Source organism: Aphelocoma coerulescens, chromosome 5 (assembly GCF_041296385.1).
Source record: "Aphelocoma coerulescens isolate FSJ_1873_10779 chromosome 5, UR_Acoe_1.0, whole genome shotgun sequence".
Lineage (NCBI taxonomy): Eukaryota > Metazoa > Chordata > Aves > Passeriformes > Corvidae > Aphelocoma > Aphelocoma coerulescens.
In genome coordinates this window covers 57,476,816-57,502,424 of record NC_091019.1, presented here as the reverse complement: position 1 = coordinate 57,502,424, position 25,609 = coordinate 57,476,816, and the positions used below count along the sequence as shown (strand labels likewise).

The 25,609-nt window shown below is 37.9% G+C and overlaps 1 protein-coding gene across 12 annotated transcripts in view; it reads left to right on the top strand.

Moving 5' to 3' along the window:
* CDC42BPB (CDC42 binding protein kinase beta) overlaps nt 1-25,609 on the top strand; it is a 92,814-nt gene that overhangs the window by 50,164 nt on the left and 17,041 nt on the right. For 5 of the 12 annotated variants that reach the window (XR_011151484.1, XM_069018327.1, XM_069018331.1 and 2 more), the window contains exons 6-26: nt 1,150-1,243; nt 2,582-2,782; nt 4,637-4,885; nt 5,849-5,928; nt 6,897-7,063; nt 7,153-7,272; nt 9,075-9,208; nt 10,885-11,127; nt 12,691-12,801; nt 13,261-13,505; nt 13,693-13,798; nt 14,305-14,429; nt 15,158-15,263; nt 16,851-16,999; nt 17,624-17,718; nt 17,807-17,886; nt 20,471-20,560; nt 20,988-21,077; nt 21,477-21,582; nt 23,971-24,107; nt 24,684-24,823. Coding sequence is in view for 11 of the 12 variants with exons in the window: in XM_069018327.1 (XP_068874428.1) it covers nt 1,150-1,243; nt 2,582-2,782; nt 4,637-4,885; nt 5,849-5,928; nt 6,897-7,063; nt 7,153-7,272; nt 9,075-9,208; nt 10,885-11,127; nt 12,691-12,801; nt 13,261-13,505; nt 13,693-13,798; nt 14,305-14,429; nt 15,158-15,263; nt 16,851-16,999; nt 17,624-17,718; nt 17,807-17,886; nt 20,471-20,560; nt 20,988-21,077; nt 21,477-21,582; nt 23,971-24,107; nt 24,684-24,823 (2,868 nt within the window). In the remaining variant the exon portion in view is untranslated. Of the gene's footprint in view, nt 1-1,149; nt 1,244-2,581; nt 2,783-4,636; nt 4,886-5,848; nt 5,929-6,896; nt 7,064-7,152; nt 7,273-9,074; nt 9,209-10,884; nt 11,128-12,690; nt 12,802-13,260; nt 13,506-13,692; nt 13,799-14,304; nt 14,430-15,157; nt 15,264-16,850; nt 17,000-17,623; nt 17,719-17,806; nt 17,887-19,336; nt 19,388-20,470; nt 20,561-20,987; nt 21,078-21,476; nt 21,583-23,970; nt 24,108-24,683; nt 24,824-25,609 lie in introns of all 12 variants that reach the window. The other 7 variants (XM_069018333.1, XM_069018329.1, XM_069018332.1 and 4 more) reach the window with 3 other exon arrangements.

Below are 25,609 nucleotides of genomic sequence, written 5' to 3'. Positions count from 1 at the left end.
ATGAAGGTCTGTTGTGGCAATAAGTATGTGGCTCTGTGGCCAGAACACGTGCTTTGAACAGGACATGTGCCAATGCCCCAAAAATTACTGCTTGGCAACTGGAATGGATTAGGAGGAAGCATGATTGCTCTGGAGAGGGTTTCAAGGACCCTTTAAGGGCTTATACGACCTGTCAGCTGTAGATAGGAGACAGTGGAGCTCAGAGAGGAGTCATTAAGCCTTTGTGAACAGCAGTACTGGTCCCTGAGGCGAGAGCTGCATGCCAAGCAAAGATTGGCTCATGATGCAAGTGGCACTGTGAGGAATGTTCTTCAAAAAATCAGTGTATACTTGTATATTAGTTTTCATAGTCCCCTGCAACTACTGAGCTTGACTTGTGCTTGTGGGACTGTAAGGGAATGCTGACAATATCTGGAACTGAAATGTATGGAATAAGTTTAACAGTACAGAATTACTAATTAATTTGCTGGGGAAGCATAGTGACATAGTCCAATTGTCTCAGCACATATTTTTGTGTATTATCATAAGTAAATATGCATTTAAATTTATGTAGACAGGCATAGATTAGCATTTATTATTTTGTATTAAGACTGCTAATGAGTAGCAGTATTAGTGACATTTCAGTAACTAATTTCAGAGCATTAGCCCTTGGTTAAAAAAGGTTAATTCCAGTTTGTGTTGGAAAAACGTATCAAGTTGGCAGAATTTTTACACATATGAGAACCCTTTGTTAAATCTGTCTCAGTTTTTCTCACAAATCTCGAGTGTGAATCTGGAATTCAGCACCTTAAAAATCAGCCATTGTCAGCTTCCACATCTGTGTAGCAGGGTGTATTAGAACACCTTATTTTTGTTTACTCCTAGTAATTCTAGTCTCCTTCTCAAAGATTAAACTGAAGGTATTGTACAATTTTAAAGTTTTTCGACACATGTAGTGGCATTTGGAATGTCACATTTGAAAAGAAATACAGATTTCATGGTGCAACAAAACTGGTGGGTTTAAGGTTGGTCAAGAGGAGAGAGTCATAAATTGTACCATAAAGAGAGTTTACATCAGTGGGTAAAATTCTGTGTTGATGCAAGATTAATATTTACAAGCAGAGCTAATATTGTGTGTTTAAATCTTTTCACGTGTTTCTGTTACAACAGGGACATAAAGCCTGATAATGTTCTTTTGGACATGAATGGCCACATACGACTGGCAGACTTTGGGTCCTGTCTGAAAATGAGTGAAGATGGCACAGTATGTATAAAGCAAAATTTATTTGGGTTGCTGGTAGTGGAACCTTAGAAGTGAGTTGCTGGTTTTAAAGAGATTTAGACATCATCAGTGTGCATAAGGGAGGCGATAGATTGTGAACTTTCTGACACGCTAAAAATTGAGGGTACAGTATAACTCAACATACTTAAATGCATTTTTGAAACCTTCATCTCCTTGTTTTACAGGCTGCTAACTTTTAAAGTTAGCCTCTGCTATATTTTTCTAATTTTCACTTTTTCTTCTAATGACCATTTAAGTGGGGTGAAGGGTCAGTGACCTGCTACACCAGTTAGACACACACAAATGTGGAGTCGCCATCCAAAAAGATGTGTAGATGGGGCACTTGGGGATACAGTTTAGGTGGACTTGGCAGTGCTCAGTTAACAGCTGGACTTAATGATCTTAAAGGTCTTTTCCAACCTGAATGATTGTCTTGATTCTATAATTAATAGGCAGTTTGTTTTATATGCCTCTGACAAATGGAACAGCAACATGATGCTAATTGGCCATCTTGTGCAGCAGATTGGAGATATACCTCTAAAAGATAAATGTGACAGGTTTTGTTTGTTTTGCCTCATTTAGGGCACTTCCGGGGTGCCAGTCCTGCCAAGGTATGGCATGCAGCATCGTTCACTGGTTTTGGCACAAAGTCACATCTTGTTGATGTTCTCTAGTCATAAAATGCCTGTCAAAGCTTTACCATAAAAAATGCAAAATGAAGGAGCCATTAGAATTGACAACATATTCCTAGAGATTAGAGCTGTGCTGCCCTGATGGTCAGGGCTTCCCCACTACTTGGGCACAGAGTAATTTCCCCACTTTATTCCTGTAGTGAATCCAGTTGCACATTGGGCAATAAACATTAAACTGATTTCAGACATAATAAAACTTACCCAGGAAATTTGTTCTGTGATCTTCAAATTTAAACTGTAAAATTCAGGAGTAGGACCTGATCTCCCTACTTACTCCTTTTTCATTTCAATTTCTGGCAATGAATTGCAGTTTTAAAGTATGAACAGACACAAAGGCAAAATATATTTTGTCTTTCTGCTTTTGCAATATCTGTGATTATTTTGGGTTTCTGCTGTGTTCAGAATAAAACATATCGATGTTACGTAGCAGTAGAATGGAACTTAATCTTTGCAGTCTTTGTTACTTTCTTAATATTTTCTTTGTTATGTTGCTGTGGTTTTATAGATCTCTTCCTTCTCCAGAATCATGTCATGGTGTCTCTGTTTTCCAGAAATACTAGTGTTTGAGTAAAAAAGTTCCTGAGAGATACTGGAAACTTATGAGAATTATGTTTGCCTTATTTTTAAGGTACAGTCATCAGTAGCAGTGGGTACTCCTGACTACATCTCTCCTGAAATACTGCAAGCGATGGAAGATGGAATGGGGAAATATGGACCCGAATGTGACTGGTGGTCACTGGGTGTCTGCATGTATGAAATGCTGTATGGTGAAACACCCTTCTATGCAGAGTCACTAGTGGAAACCTATGGGAAGATTATGAATCATGAAGTAAGAGTTGTATTAAATCTCTTGTGTTCTAAGTTTATAATGTTTACAGAGCAACTTGTCACTTACAGATATTGAAGTGATGGTAGTTCTTTGCTTTTTCACAGTGTTTTAGATTCATATTGTGTAGGTTTGTTGGTTCAGATTTTAGGAATGCTTGCTTCTCTGAACTGCAGAAATTTAATTCTTTGACAAATTGAATTTTTTCTCTAAATGCTGATATTCTTGTTGGAAAATCTAAGCAATCATCACAAAATCAAAATTAAAATCTGCTCTTGTGTCAGCTTCCTCTGGACTGTGCAGGAGAAATGAAGTAATGCATTATTTGCACAGCTGTGCACATTTTCTGTCACACTGATAACAGTATCAAAAAGTCGACCAGTGTAGACATGAGCTGCATGAAGAACCTGAGTTTGGGAGGAGTTGCCTGGAGTGGCAGTGGGTGGAAAAACATGAACTTGAGCTGCATGAAGAACGTGAGGTCAGGGGGTTTGTCCAGGGTCAGAGTGGTAGGGAAGCATTGGAACTTTGGGGGTGCATTTTGAACATTAGAGAGTACGAATAAAGCAGTCCCTGGTGTCCTTTCACGAGCTGTGTTAGAAGGAGGTGGTCATGTGCATACTCCAGGTAGCCAGAAGCTGTTGCATAGGAGAGTGTGTTCCTCCATTTTCTTCTCCCCGGGTTTACCGTGCTGGACTCTCACCATGAAGCAGTGATGGATAGGATGTGAAATCCTTGCCAGAGCTGACACCCTTACTGTGAAGAATATTAATCTCTTCCCTTGCTTGAATTTCTTCAATGAACTAGCTGATTGCAACTGTAACCAGTGTTACTCTGTTACTGTTACTCTGTTAAAATATGACTGTATGCTTTTCATTGAAAGTTTCATTTCATTTATGAGGGTTTGGTTCTTAATGATTTCATTTTTAAACTTGAAAAGTTGTATTATAATATATGTATTTATATATATAAATATATCAGCAGCTTGATCTACTGGGCAGCATCTCTGCCCAAGAAAGAGGGGTTGAAACTAGGATGAGCTTTCTGGTTCCTTCCAACCCAAACCATTCTATGATTCTGTGATATGTGTAAATATGCTACTGTCTTGTATTGGAAAGCAAACAAACAAACCAATAACAAAAAAACCCCAATGAACCAACCAAAAGACCCCCCCAAAAGCCCTTCCTGACCATACAGTGGTAGTAGTAACATGCTAAAATACAAATAAAGTTTTCCCAGTTTTTTCAATCTAGAGTAATTTCAGTTGTTAGTGGTAATTAGAATTTTTAGATCTTATGTTTGTTTGTGATAATAGAAATACTTTCTAAATGTAGATTATATTTTGGTAAGAAAAACAGGTATTTAACTTAAAAATTAGAAAAATACATTTTAAATATGATAGCATAAAGAATTGACCAACATCATGGGGTTTTAAGAGCTGAAATTAATTTAATCTCAAGGAGTACATCTCCAGGAGATCAATGGGACCTCTGACTAAGAATACCAGTGACAGTCTGTCTTTATTGTACAATCTTTATTGTAGTATGTAAAAATTCTGGTATGTCTTTTAAAAAAAGTTTACTTTTCCTAGCAGAGTTACTGTAATCACAGATCAAACCGATCTGTTTTAAAGAAATTGAAAAATGATTTCTTGTCTTTGAAATCCAATTTAAGACAAAAAATCTGTCACTGAATAGATTGAATTGTGCTCTGTCATTGCTCACTGTAACTAGAACAGTATTTGACTATTCATTTCCAGTTTTATTGGTGTAATTTAATGGTTTTTTTGAAACGACAGTTGACCGTTTTGGAATTAATTCCTTCTCTAAAAATTTCTCTATTTGTTTTGTTTTCTAGGAACGGTTTCAGTTTCCATCCCATGTTACAGATGTATCTGAAGAAGCAAAAGATCTTATTCAGCGACTTATCTGCAGCAGGGAGCGTAGGCTGGGACAGAATGGAATAGAGGATTTTAAGTCTCATGCATTTTTTGAAGGACTTAATTGGGATAACATCCGAAACCTAGAAGCACCTTACATTCCAGAAGTTAGCAGTCCTTCTGACACCTCAAACTTTGATGTAGATGATGATGTACTAAGAAATCCAGTGAGTGTTTGTCTTTAAATATTACTAATGGAAGTATGCATCTTGCTGCATTGTAAGGTAGTAATGAGAACTTACTTCAAAATAAATAAAGTAAGAGATTAAAAATAAGTCACTCCAAATGTGAAGAATTGAAGTTTTTCACCTCTGTGGCATTTTGTGCTATCAGAAATCATAAGCTGCTTTTTTAAGTGGTAGCACTTGCCAAAATGCATTACTGTTACACAGTCAGAGTTAGAACATATTTAGGTGGGGAAAAAAGCCCATTAGTTGCCCTTTCAATTTACCTTTACAGGGAGCTAGTATTTGTATTTGTTCCTTTTCAAAGGTGAAATAAAATCTGTCTTTAGAAATACACATATATTCTCTGTGTAGCTTGCAAACACAGCTGTCCAAGTGAGAGGACTCATCCTGCTACTTCTCCACTCACTTAAGAACCAGGAGGTTGGTTCTTGGAGTAGGGAACATTGGTGTTTCACTCCTCCATTTCTGTTGTCTTGTAGTTTACAAATGGGCCAGGAGGAGTAGAGAGCTTTTGTGGTAATTTGTTCACCAGCTTGTACTCCAAGAAATGAAGAGCTTTTGGCTTGTTTTTTGATTACATGTCTGACAGTAACTAGAACACAGCGACTAACAGCATGCATTTTGGTGCCAGGTCACTTTTAATTAGGAGCTTGAAATTTCGGGTTTCCTTTTACTGGCTGCATTGTGCTTTGAACTTGTTGAAATGCTGCCCTTTCAAGTGCCAGTTCAAGAGGCTCCGAAATTCAAGTCGTTCTGTTAGGTGACCTAATCTGAAATAAAGCTTGTCCAGAGGCAGTGGAGCATAACTGCCAATTGTCAGTTGGTGTATTAAGAAAAATCTTTCCATTAGCTGTCTCTCTTTTAGCTGTTGAGGCTTAATCAAATGCTTTTCACTCTGTATGGGTTCTCTCTTGGGTTTTCATGCATGTTGTTTTCATGCAGGAAGTGGTGCCACCAAGTTCTCATACAGGCTTTTCTGGATTGCATTTACCATTCGTTGGGTTTACATACACAACTGATAGGTAAGCAAAGGATATGTTCTTCATTAAACTTGTTTCCCAAATGCAGCTAATTCCTGGGAATTCTCATTTTTATAAACGTGGAAAGGTTGATGTCCATAGGTGTACCTGTGGCTAAACTTCTATCCCTTGTTTTTTGTTTTTCAAATGTCTGAACATATTTTGATCCTGTTTGCCAAGCTTAGGTGCGTTTGTATTTGATATTTTATCTATTTGAAATGAAAGAAAGTTAAGGGACTAGATGTGTCAATTGCAGTTCCTGTGTTGAGAGGCTTGAGAGCAAGTCTTGTCCACAATGGACATCTGCCAGGAACTGTTCAGGATTATCTCATTGCTCCACTGTCCTGCTGGTAGACCAAGTTAACACAGAAGGTTCTGAGCCTGGACAAAGTGGCTCACTTTGCGTATCTTTGAAATGTCCTCCCTCTGACTTCAGAGATCTCTCAAACATATGCTTATCTCTGATCTTAAGGTATTATGGCCTGTTTGTTACTGTGTTATTTCTCTTTGCTGGGGTTTGTTACCCCATGAACCCAAAACATGCATGTCATCCTTTTCACAGTGAGATGATGTGCCGTAACTTAAATCCATCTTTGCCTTGCTTTAAACTAAACTTTTGAGGTTGTCCCTCAGCTATCTTAGTGCAGGTACATTTACCTGCTTCCTTTCCTGCCAGGTGCCTGTAACCTTTGGCATGGGAGAGTTAACATTTTCAATCATATAGGCAGTTTGTGAAGTGAAGGTACATCTGCATCATTGAAGTCCTGCATGCAGGTATCTTAATTCTACAGCAATTGCACAGTAGCTAGGGAATAATAAGTTTACCCTGAGAATTGTCTCTACAGTAACAATTACTGCACTAATTGTACTTGTCAATTTAAGGTGCATATTTGGTGGAATCACAGCATGTCCCAGCTATAGACTGCTGTGAGTATTTATTAAAATGCCCTAACTTATGTATTTCTGTTCAGCTCTTTATCTGATAGAGGCACTTTAAAGAGTGTGCTGCAGTCTGACACTGTAACCAAAGATACAGAGGTACAGCGTGACTTAAAGAACACTTCACAAATAGAAGGCTATGAAAAGAAAATACGGAAATTAGAGCAAGAAAAGCAGGATTTGAACAGAAAACTGCAAGGTTAGTGGTTTATATTTGTTTGGATTCTTAGTTCTGCTCATTGGAACATATTTGATTGAAAATCTTTTCCTTTCTTTTTGAATTTTAAGAATCTACCCAGACAGTGCAGAACCTCCAAGGTCCAGTGTGTGTTACAGCAAATACAAGCCGTGATAAGGAGATTAAAAAATTAAATGAAGAAATTGAACGGTTGAAGAACAAATTAACAGGTAAGCCTCTGGCATGGTAATTACAGTAATGCAATTTATTTTGCAATAAGTAGAATTAATATTTTTGAAGTATTTAAAAAACAAAGGGTTTTTTAAAGCCTAGTTCAATATTAAGAGGCATTTCAGTTTTTCTAGATGAACACTTAACTAATTCTTCCACTTGCTTGGTTTGATTGCACATACTAGCATGGGAAGTCCAGAGTGTGATGAATTGTGTGGATAGATTTAGTTAAGTATTTTGTGTGATATTTGTTTCCCTAAAAATCTCAGGACATCCTGTTCTCTTACTCCTCCATTTGGGGAGGAGTATTGAGTTGGAAAGGTTTTATTTGGAGGCAGGTGTAAGAGAGGAGATAGAAGTCTGGTTGCTCTTCAGTAACATAAAGGAGTAGATGGGGGGATGTGTAATAGTAGTTCACATTTAAATATTTCTGAGCTCCTGCTCCCTTTGTGTTTCTGTGTTTGGTGATGCATTAATTAGGAAGCACTGAGCGTTGCAGAAAAACAAATACTGGCATCTGTCCTGAGGGAAGACTGACTCACCCATATCACTGAAAATTTGTTGCTTGACAATGCTGTTAGTTTATCCATGCAAACCTCCTGTTAGCCCCTAATTTTTAAGTGGGAATCAGTGATAAACAAAGTGGTAGTTTTGAATCCTAATGACTTGGCTGAGGGTTTTATAGAGGCCTGTATACTGTGAGTTCAGATGCTGAGTTGCTGATGGTGATTTTTTTAAAATGTTTTTTCCCCATTTCGTTTGACAATATACCCTTTTTGTCTGTGTATGCACTGCAAAAGTCAGCTCTGCTGTCCTACATAGATTATCCTTCCAAAAAAAGCTATTGTTGTGTATTCTGAAATTAGGTTTGATTCACAGCAGTTAGATTAAGGTTCTGCTTTTGCAAAGGGTTTAGGTTTATCTAGTTTTTCAACCAGTGATGTCCTGTTAAAGTCTAGCGGTATGTTCTGATTAAAAAGAGGTAGCATTGGTTCATGTAGGGCGGGAGGAAGTTTGTTCTGAGGTGAGGAAAAGAATAATACTTCAAGCATTACAGCAGTGCTTGGGATCCTGAATACATAGGTCCATTTTCCTGGTCTCTCACAGACATCAGTGGAACTTGAGTGAGACAGTTATTCCCTGTGAAATTTCTTACTTATTTGTTTAATGGAAGTAGTAATTAAAACCAGAATAGAGAATGGCAGTTCATTTTCTTAGAATTGGTAAGACTGAGCAGAAGTATATAAAGGTGGCTATGCTGGGTTTTTTGCACTTAAAACCAATAATTCCAAATCAAATTTGTTTATTTGTCTTTGAAAGTAAAGAGAGAATAAACTGCTAGGTATAGGGGCAGTCAGGACTCCAGATTGCCTTGTGCAGGATGGTATTTCTTTCCCAAACTATTTATTAGTTCTTATCTAGGAAATAAATAGTCCTTGCCTGTCTTGCTGGATGCCCTAATGACTGTAGCCTTTTTATTGCATAATGAAAACTATTTAGGAAACATATTACTAAAACTGGAATTGGAACATTTTGAGTTTATTTTAATATTTTCAAGGGCTAGAAGTTGTGTTCATCAAAAGCAAACAAAGCCTTGTGCTAAGGCTTTTTCACTTAGAGATCACAGTCTTTGGGGTCTGAAAAAATAAAATTATTTTGAGGTATCAATGCCCCAAAGTTACTTTGAACAATCTAAAAGTTGATTTTCCAGGCAAAGTGATGCCAGTTTGCGTGAGTAACGTGGCTTGTTTTATTGGTGTTAATTTGGGACCAGTTACCTTTAATATGTATTAATCTACAGATATAAGTAAACTGGAAGCACAGCTTGCGGATGCAGTGGCTTTTCGACAAGAACATGAAGACTCCGTTCACAAGTTGAAGGGACTAGAAAAGCAGTGTAGAGTACTGAGGCAAGAAAAGGAGGACCTTCATAAGGTACTGATCCAAAGATAGGTACTTTTAAAAACGTAAAGTAGTTCTAGAACAGTTATGTTGGGATTTGCAATTTTAGTGTTTTAAATGCTGCTTTTTAAAACTATGCTGCGATGTTAGGGAACCTGTTCAGAAGAACAATAGCTTTCCAAATTGTCACACTTCCTTTTTTGGAAGTTGGTGGGCTTTTTATTTTAAGTGTGTTCTGCTAGATGAAACAAATACCTTAAGAATGGTTTTAATTAAGCAGTTTAATTATTCTTAACTTTTTCAATAGAAGTCTGAGGGCAATCGAGAGACTTTAGAGCCTTGGGATGACTTGTTAAGGGATCAGGAACACAAGTATTGTTCTCTTCCATTCTTCTAGTTTCAGGCAATGATGGGAGATGAAACAGACCCAGCAGATACCTGGCTGGTATCCCTGGCAGAATTCTGGGGGTTTTGGCCATTGGTCAGTTTACATGACACCCAGCCTGCTGCTGACAGTTGGGGTACACCTGTCTATTGAGGGGGAAAGGATCTTTGCACAGAAGTTAGCAGGGCTCGTTGAAAGAGCCTATTTACTATTTTTTATACCAAAAGGTTAATTATTGACTTTTATGTAATTGCTGAGTTTATTTGCTGCTGTGTAAATTATCCCTTTGTTTGCTTCCTAAAATTCAGCAGCATTTCAGTTTTAAATCAGCAACATATTTTGCGCTAAAATAAATAGGGATTTGCATATACTAGATACCACTTTCAATAATAATTTTAAAACAGCTACCTGTATTAGAATAACTAGTTTTGCAAAAGTCTACCAGTCATATTGTTCCTGAGCATTCATATGGATCCAAAAGTAATCCATAGGCCAAAATCTCTGGGCTGTTTGTACACTAGAATTTAATATTTAATAGTCTCTCTTCTGTCTGTTAACCACTGGTAGGGGTTATTTGCCAGAGTATATGAGTAGCAGAGAAAGGACATCTGCTGCTTCTGGTCTGAACACATGCTTTTTGGGAAGTTAATCCTCCTGCAATGTTCCTACTAATGGCAGAAATTTTTAGAATTCCCTTGGCCATTATACATCTATTTTGTTGTATAGTTCTGCTCTTTTTCTCATTTTTTCCTCCCACTCTCAAATGGTTTTATGTTGAACATTCCATTTGTATTTTAGTTAATTAGTTAATTTTTGTTAACTACTTTCTGTAAAGGAAATAGTTCTTATACTTTCAATTAAAGTATTAAGAGCTTCACAGTTTATTTTAAGGAATCTTGCTCAGTTTTCTGAAAAACTTCACATTTGCTGCAGCCCACCAGTGCTGGTACAGTGTATTTGATGTCTCTCCTGAATCTGCTGTCTGCTAAAGCATTCCTTTTAAACAACATTACAAATATGCAGATACATGGTATTAATCTAAAATTAAGTTATTTAGAAGTGAGGTGGCCTTGTGTAGTCACATTAATAAGAAAGACTTCTGGGACATCAAGGTAGTTTTGGAGCTGGCACACTAGAAGCAAATGGCTGTCTTTGTATGTCTCTGTAGCTGCTTAGCTAAACAATTGTGTAAATTCAGAATTAGAAATCTTTAGTAGTTACATGAGGTGGTCAAGACAAGCTTATGTAGGTCCAGTTTCCTTCTTCTTGGAAAGAATATATGGAGTTCAAATTACTCCTTTTTTTTTCTTTTTTTTAAAACCAGCAACTTGTAGAAGCCTCAGAGAGATTAAAGATGCAATCCAAAGAACTGAGGGATGCCCACCAACAAAGGAAGCTGGCTGTGCAGGAGTTCTCTGAGCTCAGTGAGAGGATGGGAGACCTGCGGTCCCAAAAGCAGAAGCTGTCCCGGCACCTTCGTGACAAAGAGGAGGAGCTGGAAGTGAGCATGCAGAAAATTGATGCTCTGCGACAAGATGTCCGTAAATCAGAGAAGATAAGAAAAGAGGTAGCTTGATAAAATAGCTAGTACTCATGTGTTTCAGCTGCTGCTTACCCAGTACATCGTATGTGACTGTACTGAAAAACTGCGAGTGTCTTCTGGGGTTTTTGGGTTTCTTTTATTTGCACTCAGACTGATTTGAATCTTGAGGAAAGTGTTCTTGCTATATGCCCAGTTTATTGGTTCTGGTGTTTTGATTCTTGTAGAGTCTTGACTCACAGTCAGCTTGAAACCTATAAAGCTCAGTGAGTGTCTTCATGTGCTCTGAGGTTGGAGTATTCTGACTTCATTGGTTTTTTTAACTGCATGTTTCTCTTCAGCTGAAAGGAGAAACAGTGATACAAGCTAAATATGTGGTTTTCCTTCCTCTGTAGTTAAGTCATTCTAAGAGTGTCTGTAATATCTTTAGGCAAGTTAATTTCCAATTATATTCTAGGCAGTTTATAGTTTTACATGAGATTAAGTGGATAGCCAGAAGAGGACATAAGAAGAAGCTGCTGTGGTTAATCTGGAGTGTTTTAATCACTGAAAAATGATCATGTTTTCTGTATTCTCTGGGTGAAGTGTAGAAGAGAAATTCAAGAGCTCTGTAAGCACTGCTAGAAAAACTTCTGGCAAATTGAAGGGCAGTCTCTGAAAATGTAGTAGATGATGAAGTTTCTAAGGCTTTTATCCATGAACAAGAAGTGATAGTTAACTGGGAATGGGTGAATTGCTGTGGCATCTCATCTCTAGAGCAGAGTGCAGCAGACATTCAAGTATTGTTGCTTATTCTGTTAAATACTTTCATGCAGAGCTCTAGAAATCTCCAGTCTTTGTTCTTAAAAATTCCTGTGTACTCCCTTTCATAACAGTTGTATCAATCTTCTATTCAGAGCATAGTCTAGAAGTTCATTATCTTGTCCCACAGTTCTAAGTACAGTCCTTTTAAAAACAACTTTGCTAGCTTAATTTGAACACAGAAAAACAAGTCTTACTCTTCCTGTCAGGTTTTGAAACCATGTTGCTATTGCTTGAATTCCAGCAGTTACCTTAGTTGCCACTAAATCTAAATTGTCTTTCTGATAAGCTTTCTGAAGTCAATAAATGGATGATCAAGCTTATTTTGTGCCATAATTGCAAAGTAAAAATATTCAGTGTTCATATTAAAAGTGTTTTGCAGTAATTTGGCTCAAAGGTTGAGATTTTTAGGCTGCCTTACTTAGATACTAACGCATGGAGCTGACCTGTAAATGTCAGAGACTTTCTTCTTTCTCAGCTGCAGTGTCTTCCTAGTGCCATTTCCTTCTCTTTGCTTTAATAGGAGCTATGCAGTTATCCCTGAATGGGCTTGATGTAGTTCACATCAGTACAAAGAGTCATAAAATAATAGTTCTCTGCATGTGACAGATGGATGCCTGAATCACTGAAGGCAAAACAATTATCATGACATTCTGAGATGGTTGTTATAGTGGTGTAACTGAAAATAGAAATAAGTAGAGCTTGCTGCTAGGCTGTGGGGAGGAAAGGAAATGAATGATACAGATAGTGCTATCTTGTGTTGAAATGACCCAAAATGACTCGTTACAGCTGGAAGCCCAACTTGAAGAAGTCGTAGCAGAAGCATCAAAAGAACGCAAGCTCCGTGAGCACAGCGAGGTTTTCTCCAAACAACTGGAAAATGAACTGGAGGCTCTAAAGGTTACATGGTTTTTGACAAATATTTACTCATGGCCCAGAAACTGCAGTAGTTTGGCTTACTCAACTGTTGATACCAGTGGGAGACTTAAAAACTACAGCATTACTAGAAACCTGACCTATCCCATCCGGATTTATTTGCCTTTTTTGCTTGAAAGCTTGTAATTGCTGGATACCAATGTCTTGAAAATGCTCAGTTTATATAAATTCTAAGCAGCTACTAAACCAGTGTGATCCAAATCTGTTATCTCTGCAACCCATTTCAACCGCTTATTTGGGTCATGTAAGCAGAACAGTCACTTATGGGCTTAATGCTTGGAGACAGGTACCTTTTAAATCACTTGGTGCCCAAATAAAGATTTTTCCAGAGTGCCACCAACTGGACAATTCTGACTTTTAAGAATATTCTCAAAATATAAAGATCATAGCTTCTCCGTGATGGTTTCTCCTCTTGTTCTGCAGTTGAAGCAGGGAGGCCGGGCAGCTGGTGCCACACTAGAACATCAGCAGGAGCTTTCCAAAGTTAAGTCTGAGCTGGAAAAGAAAATCTTATTTTATGAAGAGGAGTTGGTCCGACGAGAAGCATCGCATGTTTTGGAAGTAAAAAATGTGAAAAAGGAAGTACATGATTCAGAGAGCCATCAACTTGCACTCCAGAAAGAGATCATGATATTAAAGGATAAATTAGAGAAAACAAAGCGAGAGAGGTAAACTTTTGGGCATGGTTCCCTCACTATGGATTTGTTTTTGTTGTGTATATGTATCGCATTGCATGGGTGCCTGTGCAGGCTGGTATTTCACCCTAACTCCATTTATTCCTTTTTGAAAATTCCAGTGTACAGGTTCAGCAATGTGACAGTATTAAGTGTTTCTATTTCTTGCCCTTCTCTTTAGGCACAGTGAAATGGAGGAAGCAGTAGGAACAATGAAGGAGAAATACGAACGTGAAAGATCAATGCTCTTGGAAGATAACAAAAAGCTAACAACAGAAAATGAGAGGGTAATTATTTCAGGAAACATACAATTCTTAATTCATTAGTCTCTGATGTTGAAGTAGTCTACTCACTGCTCAGAATAGGATCTGTGAATGTTCGGGCACTATGAATTTTAAAAATGTCATTTTTGCCATATAAACATTAGAGATTTGCCTACGTAGTAACTTCAGCATCTTGATACTGCTCTTTGGGGGATTGATTCCCCCAATTCAGAGGACATCACCCTTTGATTCTTCATGAAGGCTGCAAAGAGAGGGAATCATTGACACACACTGCCTGCCTTCCTGCTGGTTTACAGTTAAACTTTATTCCTCTCTGATCTCTACACTTGCTTTTTTGTTTTCCTTTGTTTTAGATTATTGTGTGTAAACTGATAGTTCATAAAAAAGAAGCCCATCCAGATAGCCCAGGGTGGTCTTGTTTGTTCAGATTTTAAAGGTGTGTAGGCATACACATATATAAAATGTCTGAAACTGACCTAAGTCAGAAGTGAACTAATCTCTTGTTTCAGCTCTGCTCCTTTGTGGACAAACTAACAGCACAGAACAGACAGCTGGAAGATGAGCTCCAAGATCTAGCAGCAAAGAAGGAGTCTGTTGCTCACTGGGAAGCTCAGATTGCAGAAATTATTCAATGGTATGTGCTGATTAGAGATCCAGATATGGCCACTTTCAACTTCTGAAATACTGATCGGCTTTTTTTTTAACATATAGCTAGGCTGTGTCTGAGATCAGCAAAAGCATGGTACTTCTGAGTGTTGATTTTGTTAAAATTGCCAAATGCCACTGAAACAAGTATGAATCAGAGTCCTGGTGTCAACTTCCTTCAGTCTCTAAAGTGATTGTTAAGTCTTCCAATCTGGAATATTTTGATAAATTCATTCAGGAAGTTGGTCATGATTTAAAAGGTCAGCATTAACATATAGAACCTCACTAGCTGTACTAGACAAGCACTTTGTACTTCTTCCCTCTATAATTCACTGTTTTAGCAAGCTCTGTGCAAGAATTTCAGTGTGCAGAACAAAAAGGACTGGAAGGTAGCCCTTATAAAAATTGAGCAAGTAATATGCAGATCATATTCCAAACTGTAACAGTCAATCTCTGCAGAACTCTTGCTAATGGCAAAAGGAAAGCTTCGGTTTCCCTAGCAACTGCCACAATCAGGAAAATCAGATAAAAGAAAGATCTAAAGCAGGCAATCTGAGATGTATTCAGTTTTCTGTTGCTGGGAGAGTTTTTCCTGCTCTATTCATTCCTCTTATGTCCCTAAACCCAGTGCAAACACACTGATAGTTTGGTGGTACAGTGTTTGGTGCTATGAGCCATGAAACTGCTAAGTTACAGGTTATTGTAATTGCACAACAGGGTAAGTGATGAGAAGGATGCTCGTGGCTATCTCCAAGCATTGGCTTCCAAGATGACAGAAGAACTAGAATCATTGAGAAGTTCCAGTCTGGGGTCACGAACACTGGTAAGGAAATAGGAGACATTCAAGATGTTCTGGGCATGTCTGAGAAGCTACATTTTTGTCCCTAAAAATAACTAATCCTCTGCTCTGCTTTCTAGTTTTTAGCTACTGCTTGAAAATCCAACTAGGTAATCTGATCAGAATTTGATAATTACAGGGGACAGTTGTTTCATGCTAATATCTGCCATCACAGATATTAAACACTACAGAGGAGAGAAGAAACAATAACTTAAACCATCAAAGGGGAGTACAGAAATATACCTTACCATGTTATGTGCAATTGAATAATTGCTGTTACAGTGGGATAATGAAGTAAGTTTTCTTCTGTGAAAAATTACTGTCTGGCTGATACCACTGCAAACGAGGGACACGCTGAGAGCATGTGGCATTATTGACATGCAGAACAATGAGACCTTCTGCCATAATTTTCCCATACAGTAGTAGCATGAATTCCCCAAAATCTAATAGAAGAGCTCTCATAAAGGAGTATGGTTTCAAAGAGAAAAACACCTGCATAAGGAAAGGAAGAGAGCCATTTGCAGCTTGGCATGGGAGCCTACATCCCTACCAATGCAAGTCAGCAGTCTGCCATGCAGAGTCCATCTGCTGCCGGTTTATACACAGGAGAAGTTACTCATCCCTTCCAAACCTATGAATATGAGAGAATAAGAGAAAGTTTTATTTCTGTGAGCTAACACTTGTCTGCATCATCAGGAGACAATTATAATACTGAGAGGTTTAACATGAAGAAAGATTGGATCAAGTGCAGTTTGCATTTTTATCTAAGCTACTGCCAGAATAAAGAATACTGTCTGTTCTTTATATTATAACTGGTTTTGTAACTTCTACAGAACCTGCTCTAAGGCAATTACATCTCAACATAAAAAGTGCTTCTCAGTTTTCATGACTGTTATTTGCAAGTTCGTCTCTGACTAGGGAGGTATTCATTAGGGAATATCAGAAATGTAGTCCACACTGAAAAATGGCTGGAAGGGCTTAGAATACTAGCTTTTGGGGTAGTAGGGAGGAATTGCATGGTGTATGCTGAGGTATAGCATATATATATATGCTATATATATAGCATATATATCTTAGCAAGCGTAAGAATTGCTTAGGCAAACATGTAGGTATCTTGGGCATCTCAAGACCCAGATTCTTTTTTTTCTTCTCATGGTTTTGCTACTCTTGGTATGTTTTATGTTAATATATTTTACATTAAATGTTGACATTTGTCTCATGTTTGAAAGTCCATTGTATCACTGTGCAAGTTTTACACTTGGTTCTAGATTGGACAGTGAAAATTAGTCATTTTCAATGGGTTCTGTCTGTTTGACTTCCATGCTCAGTGGTCCAGCATTTTGGGTTCCAGCATATTGTGTTAATGGTGTAACTAATTTTAAAATTGCTTTTTACTTCATTTTTGTGTAATGAAGTCTGACTATTGACTGATTTTCATGCAGCAGGCATGCTGTCCATAACTAATTAAAAGAGCATTCTCTGAACCAGTGTGAAAGCTAATTTATGTCTTTGGACAAGAACAGAAATATCCTCAGACAGTTAATAGTAATATTCAGTAACTTACTGCAACAGGATCCACTTTGGAAAGTGCGACGCAGTCAGAAGTTGGATATGTCAGCAAGGCTGGAATTACAGTCTGCCCTTGATGCGGAAATTCGTGCCAAACAGCTAGTTCAGGAAGAGCTACGGAAAGTTAAAGATGCAAACATATCTTTTGAAAGGTAATGAGGGATGTGATTCTGTTTGGGGATTAATGTACTGATCTAAACTGCTGGTTAGAATAGCAGCAACTTTCTTAAAATGGCTCCTTGTGCCTGGGATATTGAACTTTGCCAGAAGGATCCCATTCTACAGACTACACATTTCTTACATAGTCAAATGAGAACTGTGAAAATTTTGAGTAAACATTTCTTTGCTATACTAAGTTACGAATCTTGGGCATCTGAGGAAGAGAAAGTGTAAGAGTGAATTCAAAGCAAATTCACTACCATTCCTTCAACTAACTGGAGAGTTAGACATGTTCTTGGGAATTAAAAGTCAAAGTACTATTAGAATAATTTTGTTTAGCAGATACCTGCAGTGATAGCAGAAGTCTTAATACAGTTTTAAATACCTAGTCAAGTAATGAGGTGTCTATTCAGGGGGAAAGTAAAATTAATCATCCTTAAAAAAAAAATCACTTAAAAATGCACAATGCCCTTCCCCCCCCCCAAAAAAAAAAAAAAAAAACAAAGGCATTTTCTGAAAGTCTGAGATGTAGGACCAGAAATTAACAACCTTGTGTATTGGTACTCCGGCCTTTTAGACATTTCAGATTACATTTTGACCATATTTTTTTACTTTAGTAAATTAAAGGAATCAGAAGCAAAAAATAGAGAACTGTTGGAAGAGGTGGAAGGTTTGAAGAAAAAAATGGAAGAAAAATACAGAACAGATTCAGGTAATTAAAGTTACTGTGTTCTTAACATAGTTCTTACACCACCTGTGATGTTGCCTTTTAGCTAAGCCGGTTCTGCTTTTGGTTTTAGGTCTCAAACTTCCAGACTTTCAAGATTCCATTTTTGACTATTTCAACACCTCTCCTCTTGCACGTGATTTGACTTTCAGAGTGAGTTATCACATAAAATAACTATAAAAATGAGATAACTGAATTATATTTTTATCATGTAAAAGTAACTCTTAGGCACTGTATGGCAGATTGGTATCTTGCATATTAGCCAAATCAGTGTGGCACAGAATTGGATGCCCAGTAGATGTCAGATTGCTTGGCATTTTGTAGAGAAGCTGGCACCTCTGGGGAATATTCTCAGAAGTTCACATTAATTATTTCCCATTCTAGCTTCTTTGTGTTGGTTAATCTCAAACATTTGGCTAAATGAAATATATTCAGGGTTTTTTTGGAAGTGCTGGCACACCCTGTTACAAATAAGGAATTAAATGCTTTGCAGTTGGAAGATGCTGATTATTATGAGGAAAAGTGTTCACACAGTTCAAGGAGTGCTTAAACAGATACGCAAAATTGTTGGCTCCAGATCTTAATGGGGTGGTTAGAGGAGAAGGATCTGGGAAGAGAATCAGAGGACCCACAGATGTTGGTATAATAAGTTTATCATGACACACCCTGTGATCCCTAGAAAGCTAATCATACAAATCACAGCTCCAAGTAGGCGTTTCACTTTAAATGATTTGTGCATTCCCCGAGGAAGCAGCTGTTAAATTCAGCATTGAATCACATTTCCTTACTTCATGAACTCTTGATCCTTGAAGATTTTTCTGGGGTTTTTTAAAATTTTGTTTTGCAAAGCATAGACAGTTAGGATAAAACTAAGAGCTTGAACTGGAACAAATAATCTGTTTATGAAGTGGAGTTAAAGGGGCTCAGGTTAAAACCTCATCAGTCTCGTTAAATTTTCTATCTGAGATGTGTACTCTCTCTTTTTTCTTTTTTTTTCTTTTTTTTTCTTTTTTTTTCTTTTTTTTAATTTTTACTGTTGCTAAAAACAAAGAAGCCGATGGACACAGTTTGTGTATTTGCTGTTCCCAGTCACAAAATGTCTGTGCTGCCTTTCTGTTGAAGCAGCAAGATGTGCACTATGGGTGACGTGGAGGGAAGAGAGAAGCATGATATATGCTACTTTCTCAATTTTTATCTACTGTAGCTTTTATCTACTGACCTTGATATTTTCAAACATTGCTTTAAAAAGTACCAGATAAACATTGGACAGTAACATGTAGAATATCAAGCCCGTAACTAAACAAGGTTCCATTCTATAGATCCTGAAATACATACATATTCTCTATGGAAATGCAGGTGGCATTTTCTGATGAATTACATTAGAATTGCTGATACTGTGCTTAATGACTTACATTAACAATTTTTTTTTCACATGTACTTATAAAGATATTTTGTATCATCTGCTTTGGGGTTAATTTAGTTTGAGTGGGTATCATTTGGCCATATAAAATATTTTATTTAGCTAGCCAACTAATATTCTATCTGAAGTTTTCCTGTGGGTGATAAGCAATCGTTTTTATCCCTCATATCCGTTACAACAAAGGATTCTGTTTCTTCTTCGTCTACATCTTCTCTGCTAGCCTTTTGGGAAGAAGTAAGTTTTTGCTAGTAGTTTTGTGTCCTTATTTTGTTGTGACCTGTCATAGTAAAAATGGCCCTCTAAAACTAGATATTTTGCTTCCTTCATTTCTCTGTAACTTAACCTACTAAACCTCTTTGAGGCTTACTGTTTTATAGTTTGACTATCTATAAAGCTAAAGCTAAAACTGTCTATATAGCTAAAGAGTCACACTATTTTGAAATTGTTCATATTACATAATGATGCAATTTGATCTTAAATGGCCCAGCCCTTCCAATCAATTTGGAACAAAACAGAAGTAACAAGTATCTGAACATATTTAGTGAGCTAACTGAACTTGAGACATCTTCCTGTCTAAACTGGCTGGGAAGTGAGTGATTCATTACTTGTTGCCTTTAGTGCTAATTACATCATTGATGTGAAGTCTAATCTCATGTTTGTTAATCATAGTTTTCATGATGTCCTGAGAGTACAGTAATACAGAATCCTACTTCCACACCCAGCTGCTTTAATTCTGGAATTGTAGCATACTTCCCCCTTGTGCTGGCAATTAGTAGTTGCTAATTTAAGTGTGAAATTAATAGATGGCTTGTAATGGATGCTAGTTTTAAATTTTAGTGAAATATGAGATACTGTGATTAAGTAGACATGATTCTTTTAATGATGGGGGCCAATCATTTTAAAACAACTTTTTAAAAGATTGAGTATTAGTAATTTGAGGTTTTTTCTTGTGGCAGACTTGCTGGCTTCTGTATGATAGAAAAATCCTAACATAGTAAGCTACCATGAGAAATCAGCTTTATGAGCCAAGGTACTCAAACATCATTCCATACCTGCAGGCAAGAGATTAGACACAGCCTTGCTGGGAGAATACGACTGTTAGAGCATTTATGCTTGAGATTTTGCATTTCAGTACTTCCAGCTTTTCCATCAGGTGTCAGGGTTTGTTTGGAGGAAAGTTCTTTTTTCAGTGGATGTTAAATGTATGTGTACATCATATAAAAATTGGCACTGGGTCTTGTTTCCGTTTTGTTGACATGAGGACACTTTGTCAGATATGTGGTATTTAATCTAACACGTTTGCTGTCGCTTTTGCAGACCAGCTCTATTAGTGAGCAGGAAATGCAGGGTCCCAAGTCAGAAGTTTCACCATCTACTTCAGTTGTAACTGCAGAGCAGCAACAGGAAGTAAGAGACCCGTTATTTTACCCTGAAGAGTAATTCACCAGAAAGTCTCTCTGTCTTGTTCACAATAAATACGTATTGCAGCATTCATTATGAAGAAGCAGGATTGAATGCTGCGTGTTTGCAATGCCTCAGTGCTAATTGCACCTGCTTTGAGGACAGTTGCAAATGCAATCTTTTCGCTGGCTTTGTGTATGTTGATGTACCTCATTTTCATGTTTTCTGTATTGCTGCGTGTTTGTTAGTGTGCAGGCTTTCCTGTGAGTGCTTTAAAACACAATCTGTTTCTATAAAATCAGAATGGCAATGTTTAAAACTATTAAATTTTTGATAATTTTCAAAAAAGGAAAAAAAAAGAATCAGAGAACAATAAGCTTTGCCACCGCAATCTTGAAACAAATTCTTGAAGCCTTACTTTGCTCAATTACAGTTTCTTGTGATTCAGGAACCAATTCGGCTTCAGAGGATGCCTGCTGCTCCTTCCCCCACCATTCAGTCCATTTCTCTAGCTGTGCCAAAGGTAGGGGGACTGTGCTAACCTTATTCTAAAGAATAAAAGAAAAAATACCATTTATAAATTAGCCCTCTATGTTTTCTTGTCCTGTTCGGGTTTGTCATGTGTGTGTTTTTGTTAGGTCTGTGTTTTTAATCAAATGTTTCCAAACACATACCAATGGGTTTTTGTTTTGTTGGAAGGGATGACAAAACATGGTTGTAGTTCTGGGTTTGAGTGTCTTTTGGAGTTGGCAATAAAACTGTTACTGTTGTCTTGCAGCACCTGCTACAAGCTGCACTTACATTAAAGAAGCCCAGGCTTCATAATGTACACGCTGATGTACTGGAGGGTGGTGGAGGGTGGTGCTTGCATTACTTAAGTCCAGAAAATGAAGTTATTTTTTATCCTGACTGTATCTTTCAGCCTAAAGCTCACCAGCTCAATATCAAGTCTTTCACAAGCCCCACTCAGTGTAGTCATTGCACCTCTCTTATGGTGGGATTAGTTCGACAAGGTTATGCCTGTGACGGTGAGTCAATGAAACTTTTTATAAATTTTCAGCAAGCCCCTCAAAAAAGCATCCCAATGTATTTTAAGGCAACCATCTCTTTGTGGAGGGAATGATAGAGAGGGGTGGCTGCCACTGGAGGATTTTCCTTTCTTTTTTCATCATCAGTATACTCATGAAGTCCCTTTAGAAGTATGATGATGATGTACAATGAAGCATGGTTTCCTTGCATATTGTTAATTAATTCTACTATCATTAGTGCTGTTACAGTGCAAGGGAGGGGGTGGGGAAGACAGGACTGGTTTCTATTGCTGTAGTAGAGAAAACTACGGGAATGATCTGGTGACATGAATCTGATTATGTCTGATTTATGCAATTCTGGTCATAAACCCCATATGTTGGGAGGACTGTTTGCTCGTTTATTTGGCCTGTAGCCTGTCTTGCTGTCCATTAGTTTTATTTAAAATGCTTTCTCTGATGCATGTATCACTACTGAATTCCATGTTTGAGTATATGGAGATATTTTCATTTGAAAATACTTACTGTATATTGATTAGCCACATGAACTCAGTTCAATAAGCCACAAATCTGTTGAAGACACTACAGTATTAATAACCTTATTTCTTTGCCCAACTTAGCTCTTGCTAGTGGCAGCCTCTCCACTGTCAGCCTCATATCACAATTAGATTGCCTCATCTGTCCTTCAGGGCTTTTTTCCTGGCAGATCTTCTGGTGGCAGTTCTTCCCCAGGAGGACCTATCACTCTGCCAGCACTTGCCCTGGGGCTGCCTTTTGTCTCCTGTTGCTGACAGTTCTGGATTCTTGTTTTGCATCTCTTCCCTTCAAGCTTGAAACTGTCTTTTTCCCTTAGTGTAGCTATCAGCTTCACTCTTCTTTTTGTCTTGTGTGTTTTAAGCTCTGCATCGTTAGTTTTCCATTTTGCCTAATCTACAGCAGTTCTTTATTGCTACAGTAAAAACTAAAATCACATTGATACAAAAATAGAGATGCCTCCAATAGAACAAAACTTTGCCATGTTCCACTTTCAATCACTTGCATTTCCCAATTCCTCCTCTTTCTAATGCTGGAAGCTATGATAAAATACAGCTACACTTACAGAGACTGGAACTGACTCTATCCTGTGGATTTTCCCTATTCTGTAACTGGTGTACCTTGATATTCACTGTCACAAATAATCATGATGCCTCCTCAAAGAGCTGAATTTATTACCTAGTCTTCGGGAGCATCTACAGTACTTTACGTGCATGACTTTTTGGTAACCCCTGCCCTCCTGGGAGCAGACAGTAGTGCAAAGAACAAGCCAGGCAGCCTGCTCTGGGCTGTCTCCTCTGCTGTCTCTTCCCTCAGGTGTCATGAGGAGGAGGTTTGTTGCCCAGTCTGTGGCTGTAGCAGAAGCAGGCTGTTTCCAGGTTTTTTGGAATCCTTTGACACTTCATAATTACAGGACTAGATGTACCTAGGATATCTGCCAGATTCTCACTTCTGAGAATATAGTGGGAAACACAGGACAGATGAGAGTATTGTGCCCCTCTCTTCCTGCCTTCCCAAGCCTACTGGTAGAAACAGGGTAGCTGGGACAAACCAAGCAAAATCTCTGTGAAAAGATCTGGCCCCTAAGCTGTGGGTCAGATGCCTCGATGTAATACATTAACTCACTCCACAGTTGTTGTAGCCTGTCTCATATGAAGTGGCATATGAATTTTTTCTGTGTACTGCTTCTGTGTGAAATGCTCTGTAGATGAGATCTAGATTCCTCTGTCCCTTGCTGGTGCAGCACAAAGTGGTACAAAGTGGTGCAAATGTTAAGAAAGCATGCAATGCTAGTTTGCTCCTTATTTGTACTTGAACATCTTGGGCAGTAGATGTATATGCCTCTTTCATCATGCAGCATTTCACTCCTTGTTCCTGGTTTCTATTTTATTTATGTTTTATTTATGTCTATATCTTGTGTTTAATAGTTTAACCCTTTCTATTTTTTTAATCCATTTAGTTTTACTTTGCAGTATTCTTGCATATGTGGATCAAATTAAACACCTATTAGCACTACCCTGTAATTTTTATTCCTCCTTTATTAATACCGTTTCTCTTCTGTGACTGGGTTAGTTGGTGCTTAACACCAGCAAGGCTGCCCAACTCATTTTCCTTGAAATGTGGACTCAGTTCCTGCCCTTTATGAATGTAATAGGCTAAAAAGAGGAAATAAAAGCACTTTGGAGAGTCTCATACAATATCTAGGTGTGTTCACTCCTTCAGCATAGTGAGCTATTGCAATATTTGACTGCCAGTTTCAGCGTGATTAATTAATTCACTGAGTGTAGACTGTGTTAATCAGCTGTTATGACTGACTCATACACACATTTCACTGTGAATTTTCTCTTTTGTACTTAGTGTGTTCATTTGCATGCCATGTTTCCTGCAAGGATAGTGCACCTCAGGTCTGTCCTATACCCCCTGAACAAGCCAAAAGGCCTCTTGGAGTAGATGTGCAAAGAGGAATAGGAACAGCCTATAAAGGTTATGTCAAGGTAACAGTCTTTTGTTCTTGGACAAGAGAAGAATACTTAACTTCACTTACACCTCTACAGCATGGAACCTCTAAGTATGTTTAAACACATCTTCTAAATAGTGCTAAAGCCTTAAGGCTTTGTGTGCCATCTATGTAACTTATTTAACCTTCGTTGCTTTAGATGTGGGAGAAACACTCGATTTTACTACAAGAGCTGCAGGTCAGTAGATTAGTAGCTACAATGTTGATAAGCAGCAGGGAAAAAAGAAAAAATGGTTTAAGAAATAATTTATGTCATTGTTTATGTAAGCATAATGTAAAAGGTAAACTGTCCTACCATTTTGGCATTGGTGGAATATCCAAGCCTAACATCTTTATACAAGTCTTAATACACTTTTAAAGCTGTAACAAGGAATGGTTGAACTTAAAAGAGGAGAAATGATTTCTTGATTACTTGATATTTTTCATCCTATTTTGAAGGACAAGTAGGATGTGTTCTAATTCCATTGATCTAAGTATAAGCTTTTCTAAATGTCCTGCTTTCTGTCTCCTACATGTGCTTACATGTATTAAGCAATCAATTATTTACCCACAGGTCCCAAAGCCTACAGGAGTTAAGAAAGGGTGGCAGAGGGCTTATGCAGTTGTCTGTGACTGTAAACTGTTCTTATATGATGTGCCTGAAGGAAAATCCACCCAGCCTGGAGTTGTGGCAAGTCAAGTGTTGGATCTCAGGTTTGTATTGTTATGACAGAGCAGAAATCCTCTCTACTTTTTTTCTCAACAGGAGTATTTCTTTCTAGTACACAAGAAACTATAAGATTTTGAGAGCTCTGGTCTAAGAATATTTGTGTATTCTGTACATAAACTGAAGCTAAGTTTAGGCTGATCAAGTTGGCTCAACGAGAAACTACTTTTGTGACTTTATAGTCAGTCACACTGCAATCACCGGTATTTACAGCATTAGCATGCTTCTTCCTACAATTCCAAATGCATGTAAAAAGCAAGTGTATTTTGGTAGATTGCTTTTCCCATGCACTCTGACCCCAGCACTGAGTCACAGATCATCCCATAGCCAGTAAGTTCAGGAATGATAGAAAAATTGAAGTAGTCTGCAGAAAAGCACCAACTCATTTGCCCTGCAAATGGCTCTGACCCTGCCTTCTCACAGGAGTTATTACTTCATGGGGAACCATCTGAACCAGTGAACACTGTCTACCAAAGGTCTGAGACTTAGGTTGATCAGAGTAACCAAGGAGGTTTTTGTATTGCAATTTATGGAAATACCAAGAAAGTGATTACACTTTAATGTTACAGCACATTTAATTACCTTTTAATGTTACAGCACCTTTGTACCTGTGTTGAATATAAAGTTTGCACTCACAAGCACCTTGATTTATATTTTTTCCACAGTAGTACCGTGGGGTTGCACCAGTACTGCTGTGCTGTTCTCACACTCACTGGGATCTGTCAGTGTCAGCTCTCTGACATGCTGGCAGCGGGAGCAGGGCCATGGAAGTA